The 6,474-nt window shown below is 54.6% G+C and overlaps 1 protein-coding gene across 1 annotated transcript; it reads left to right on the top strand.

The window, feature by feature from the left end:
* The first annotated feature begins 3,834 nt into the window (after positions 1-3,834).
* On the top strand, positions 3,835-5,865 carry LOC123397031 (cytochrome P450 71A1-like). Its single transcript, XM_045091743.1, has 2 exons — positions 3,835-4,925; positions 5,045-5,865. Exons 1-2 carry the CDS (start codon positions 3,864-3,866, stop codon positions 5,663-5,665), a joined length of 1,683 nt encoding a protein of 560 aa, XP_044947678.1. The 5' UTR covers positions 3,835-3,863; the 3' UTR covers positions 5,666-5,865.
* Positions 5,866-6,474: the final 609 nt, after the last annotated feature.

Consider the following 6,474-nt stretch of genomic DNA (forward strand, 5'->3'; position numbering starts at 1 on the left):
CTTCTATCCCCTTTATGTCATCGTTCAATGAATGGAAGCGTGTGAATATCCTTTTTTTCTTCTTTGAATTCACCCCCTTCTATCTATCAACTCTCTCCCTCTCTTCCTCTCTCTCAACGATTTCCTATGAGAACCTTTCCTTGTGCCTCACATGTTCAAGGTCGACTATGCGGGAAGCGTCCTCTTCTTTGATGAGTTAAGACATCCGTACATAAACAATTTTTAGGAGAAAAAATGACTATCAACTACTCCCTCCGTTCCTAAATATAAGTCTTTGTAGAGATTTTACTAGTGGACTACATACGGATGTATATAGACATACTTTAGAGTATAGATTCAATCATTTTGCTTCGTATGTAGATCTTAGTAAAATCGCTTAAAAGACTTATATTTAGGAACGGAGGGACTAGAATTTTTTGTTGTCCCGCCAGAAAATAGGTTTAAATAAAACTTTTTGTTGTCGACTATGCGGCTACATGCAATCTATTTACATCAGCAGGCTCCTACTTAGGCCCTTGGCTGCCGGATGTGGCCGCTGGCCCTTGTGGACGAGGGTGGCGATGGGCAAACCGTCCAAATCCGGCACGTAGAGCAGGCGGGAGCTGCATGAGCTGGTTCGATTGGGTCTGTCATAGCTATATCAGGCTTTTCCGTCTCCCCTTTGGTTACTAATAGAACGTCTGTGCATTGCTATGGGTTATTAATTTACTTATTTTGATTACACCTATATATGAAAATAATGCATACTAAATTTCTCTCTCGGACATTAACCACTTGACTTAAAAAAAGTAGAAAAGGTACTGTATAAATAGCATGCAATATTTTTAAATATTGCAGTGTAATAATATAGTACTTGTGCAAGGGCATGAATTTCCAATAAAATCTCCGCGACATCAGTGCTAGGAAAAAAACAAGGCTAATACCTCTTATGATATGGATTTGTAATATCAACTTGTGTGCTTCTACAAGAGGTCCGCACCATAATTAAAGTGAGATCAATGCACCCATTCTTCATACTGAACAAAATAGTGCCTATTGGAGTTTCAGATTCCTCGTTACCCAAGTTTCAGTTTCACGCCTACGTATTCCTTTATGTGATATAACATGGCCATATAGGTGCTAATCATGTCTTTGGTGCACCCAATACATCTCTTGCGCCTAGCGTGCACGATATGCCAAATCATGGACACACCAAGAACAACATTTTCATGTTTTAACAATAGTTGTCATCTTGCATCAACTGAAATTGCCATGAAAAAATATTTGAGATGCCATGCTTAAAATTCGAACGTTCATCATTTATCATGTCCTAAGGCTTAGGGCATCTCCCACCCCCCCCCCCCCATCCCCCCCTCCCCACAAGGCTTGAAATAGCGCCTCTTGGGGGCTAATCGGCGATATTTTCGACATGGAGGGGGAGGGGCTGAGGTTCCGAGCCACCACCCCAAGTTCGCCCCCAACCGCTGATGTCAAACTCAAATTCGGGTTTCCTTCATATTTATTTAAATTCAGAAACATACATAAAAACCTAAAAAAAACTACGCCGCCATTGCGGCACCGAGCCTACTTCTTGTCGAGGAGTTTGTCGTTGTCGTTGTCGTCGTCGTCGCTCGGTGGGCCACCGCCATCCTTGCTGCAACCCTGCCCTGGGTCGCCGTTGCGGACGGGCTTGGTTGGCGCGGGCGTCTCCTCGTCGCTGTCGGAGAGGACGATGACGCCTCCCTCATCGCGGTTGTGGTGCTGCTCGGCGATCTCCTCCAGAGCGCCGTGGTGGCGCTCCATCTCCTCCCGCACATGGTCGTCACGCAACCATTTGAGGCCGGCGTCGAGGTCGGCAACCATGGCCTCTTGGTCCTGTTTCACCACAACGGTCGCCGCCAGCTCCTTCTTCGGTTTGACCAGGAGAAGGTGGCCACGAGGAGGGGAAGGATGGCGGCGGCCCTCGTTTATGATGAGGTTGTCGTGGCGGCTGTGCCGACGGAGCGACATCTCCTGGGGCTCGGGCTTGACGGCGACGGGCGACGTCACCGGACCGGGGGAGCGGGAGCCGGAGGACGACGACGATGACCCCACCATGCGCCTTGACAACCACGAACTCCCGCTCCAGCGCGAGAAAGACGACATCATCTACTCCAACGACGGCTCGTTGGCTCCCTCGAGGTGCTCGAGGACGGCATAGAGCGTGCGCCCAGGGACGCCCCACATTGATGGCGGTCGTCGGAGTTGTGGTGCCCCTTCGATGCTGGAGCGTCGTTGGTGGACGCTAGCTGCTCGATGTGGCGGTGCTGGAAGTATGCCGTCCACAGGGGCTAGTTGTCGGGGGCGTACCTGGGCTGCTCGCGCGCGTCGGCACGCAAACACTCCTGGATCCGCGCGATCTCTGCGTGTCGCTCCGCGCCAGATGGCGGCGGGGGCACGGGGACGCCATCGGCGCTCACACACCATGCGCCCAGCACGCGCATGTCCGGCTGCGTCGGGTAGTTCGCCTCATGAAGAAGGTGCGGCCCCACTCGTGCAGAAACCGGCGGCCGAAACCATTGGCCGCCGGTCCGTCGTCGGGGAATCGTTCCGCCATGGCCTCGAGGGAGATATTCGGCGGTGAAGGCGGGAGAGATGGGGAGATGGGGATGGATGACGAGTGTGTGGTGAGGCACGACTTTTATAAAGGGAAGAAGGCGTGGAGCGGTGTGTATGCTTGGCGGGAAAGGACGGGACGCGCGCCGGCTCGCCACCATTGCGCCGCTAGAGCTTGGAAACCCAACGGCGGCGCGGAAGCCGAGGGACGAGAACGAAGCCTCTCGGCGACGCACAATTGCGGACTTGGCGGGTCTGCACGGGAGGAATTTGGCTCGCGTCGAGTTTCTTTCCCCCGGCGCCCCAGCGTGCTCGGTTCGGTCTGTGTTCGCCGACGTTAATTTCGATCCTAACTGTCGAAATTTAGACTCTTGGAGGCACGACCCAGTGATTTTTTTTGCGCCAACGATAAAAAAAATGCGCGAGAGGGATTGTTGGGGGAGACCATTTATACAAAGGCTGTTGAAGAAGGTTTTTTGGCTAAGATTTATAAAATAACAAGTGAATGCAAATATATAAAGGAATAAAGGATGTGGGAGATGCTCTTAGTCGCCACTCGGCGGGCCGTGCCTGTCGGGCCGGCGCGACTGCCCGCAGGCCAGGCACGACACGGGCCGGACCCGGCACGGCCTAATCGTGCCCGGGCCACGCACGAGCACGCCATGGACCGTGCCTGGGCCGCGACCCCCAGCCTGCGTGCCAGCCCGGCACGACACGATTAGGAGGCGCAGCCAGTCAGCGTCTCAGCGAGCGAGGCGTGCGGGCGGCACAGCGAGCGATTTAGGGAGGGCGCGCGCGGGAGACGCGGGAACGCGGACGCGAGACTTTTTCGGGAGATTCGGGGCCGACGCGGGAAGGGGGGCGCGGGAGATGGGGCCGAGTTGGCCGACGCGGGGCTCGAGGGAGCGGGGCCGCAGGCGCGCATCGCTCGAGGCGGCCAGCTGGCTGCTGGCGGGCGGGAGGGAGGGGATTTTAGGGTTTTTTTTCCGTAAGGGAAGCGACGTGGGAGATTTTCAGGTTTTTTCCTTAGCGTGCCGCGGGCCGGCCCGATGAGGCAACGTGTCGTGTTTGGGCCTGGACCCCGGGCACGCGGGGCGGCACGGGACGGTCCGTATATTAATCGGACCCAGACGGGCCGTGTCGTGTCTGGTATGATTACGGCGGGCCGGGCCGGGCCGGGCCGGCCCGTTTGGCCAGGTATGCTCGGGTACATTTGTCACGGGATTGCATTCACGTCAAGTCAGACGGACTGAGATCACTTCTCCTTGACAAAATCGCAAGTGACAAAAATGACACGATCCGAAGAGACAAGAACACTGCCGTGGCTACTCCTCACCCTCACAACGCCCGCGCGATATCCAGGCCAAGATTTCCAACTAGTATTTGTTCAGCACAATTGTCCCCGATTTGTAGTTGCCCTTGAAGTTGATCGGACGAACACATTTTCCGGCGGAAGGTGGATGTCTCCATACGCCGTCCTCGTCGCCGTGCTTCTCGCCTTCTTCTACGCCGTCTGGAAGGCTCGAGGCAGCAGCAGCAGCAGCAGGCTCCCGCCCTCGCCGCCGTCGCGTCCGCTGCTCGGCCACCTCCACCTCCTCGGCCAGCTGCCGCACCGCTCCTTGTGCGAGCTGCACGCCCGGTACGGCACCGATGGCGGCCTCCTGCTCTTGCAGCTCGGGCGCAGGCGGACGCTGGTGGTGTCCACGGCGGCCGCTGCGGCGGACCTGTACAAGAACCACGACCTCGCCTTCGCCTCCCGCGTGCCCAGCGTGCCGGTGGACAAGCTTACGTACGGCTCCATCAACATCTCCTTCTCGCCCTACGGCGACGTCTGGCGCCGCAGCAAGAAAATTGCCGTCGTCCACCTCCTCTCCCCGCGCCGTGTCGACTCGTTCGCCCCCGTGCGCGCCGTTGAGGTGGCCGCCCTCGTCGCCGGGGCACGCCGCGCCGCGGAGGCGGGTGAGAGCGTGGAGCTGAGGGAGCTCCTGTGCGCCTACAGCAACGCGGTGGTTACCCGCGCGACAACCGGCGCCGCAGGGGCCACGGCGGAGAAGCTAAATCAGCTTTTGGGTAACTCCGCCGCGTTAATGTCGGGGCTCCAGGCGGATGACGTGCTCCCCGGCGCGGCGGCGAAGGTGGTTAGGTGGGCGACGGGTCTCGAGAAGAGGCTCGACGCCGAGCTCGAACTGTGGGACAAGTTCCTATCGCAGATAATTGCGGAGCACCTTGAGAAGAAGAAGTGTGACGGCAGCGCAGGGGAGGAGGACTTCCTGGACGTCCTGCTGCGGCTGAGGGAAGAAGGCGGCGCCGGACTCGAGCTCACCGACGATCGCATCAAAAGCATCATCAAGGTGATCGTCAATCGATCACGTAATTTGTTTGGTTTAAACTTTTCAGCAAATGTTTAATGCTGTATGTTTTTTTCTTTGTTACTCTGCTCTTTGCTCTGGCCAATTCTTGCGACGCGCAGGACATAATAGCCGCCGGAACAGACACATCGTCCGTCACGCTGGAATGGGCCATGGCGGAGCTCGCCGGGAACCCACGGGCAATGGCCAAGCTGCAGGACGAGATAACTCGAGTCACCCAAGGCAAACCGACCATCCAGGAAGCCGACCTGAGCAGGATGGAGTACCTCAAGGCGGTGCTAAAGGAGGTGCTCCGGCTCCACCCGGCGGCACCGCTCCTCGTCCCGCACCAGTCGACCACGACGGCGGTCGTGCAGGGCTACGAGATCCCGGCCAAGACGGCGCTCTTCGTCAACGCCTGGGCGATCGGAAGGGACCCGGCGGCGTGGGGAGCGACAGCGGAGGAGTTCCGGCCGGAGCGGTTCCTGGGCAGCGGCGGCGCCGAGGGCGTGGACCTACGGGGGAACGACTACCAGCTCCTCCCGTTCGGCGCGGGTCGGCGGCTCTGCCCCGGCATCGGCTTCGCGATGCCGGTGCTGGAGATCGCGCTCTCCAGCCTCGTGCGCCACTTCGACTGGGAACTCCCCGCCGGGGCGCGTCTGGACATGAGTGAGGCGCCGGGGCTGACCACGCCGCTGCTGGCCCCGCTGCGCCTCGTCCCCAAGTGCAGGAGGCAGCAGTAGCACTGTAGCAGTGCCTGCAGTAGAAATAAAAGCAACTATAGGATTTGTAAGACCTAAAATAATATATTTATGATGAATTTAATTGAAAAAACTATAAACTAACAGCTCAATCGTAATACATATATCTAAATCGGTTTTGCTAAAAACCAGTCGACTCGTGAAGTCTTAATCGATATCATAATCCGTTGATCTTGCATTAAGATTCGTGCAGAATTATTTTTTTCTTATATACTGTATTATATTACTTGACTGAGACTTCGACTGAGACCTAAACACATCCTTTCTAAATACTTTACAAAAGCATGATTAACTTTGTATTATTAAAATAATATTTATTTATATTTATCTATTATATTTATCATCTATAAACTTGGTAATAAATAATATATCAACAGTATATAATGAGCAGCTGGTTGTACTGTTAACCATGCTGGAAAAGAGAGGCTGTCGTCGAGAGCTGCTTTGAAGTCTGGATACGGTGTGCAGCTCACTGTCTGGCTGGAAGTAGTGGAGCTCATCTCCAGCTCAAATGCATGCACATGAACAGTAAATTCTTAAATACAAAGTTGAATTATTTTCAAATCATTTATTTTGAAACAGAGGAAGTTCTAGTAAACAAATAAAAAAATGAACTTTTTTGCGTATGAACATCAACAAAAGTTCAATCATCTTGCAAAATTTCACTTCGAAAAGACATCCGTGGAAGCATGTTAAGAAAAGGAAATTCGAGACTAAAAAAAGGCACATTTTGGAAAACTCATTTTTGCTTTTTTTGCACAGATCTCTAATCTCATCCCAAACAACTGATT

Source organism: Hordeum vulgare, chromosome 5H (genome assembly GCF_904849725.1).
Source record: "Hordeum vulgare subsp. vulgare chromosome 5H, MorexV3_pseudomolecules_assembly, whole genome shotgun sequence".
NCBI classification, from domain to species: domain Eukaryota; kingdom Viridiplantae; phylum Streptophyta; class Magnoliopsida; order Poales; family Poaceae; genus Hordeum; species Hordeum vulgare.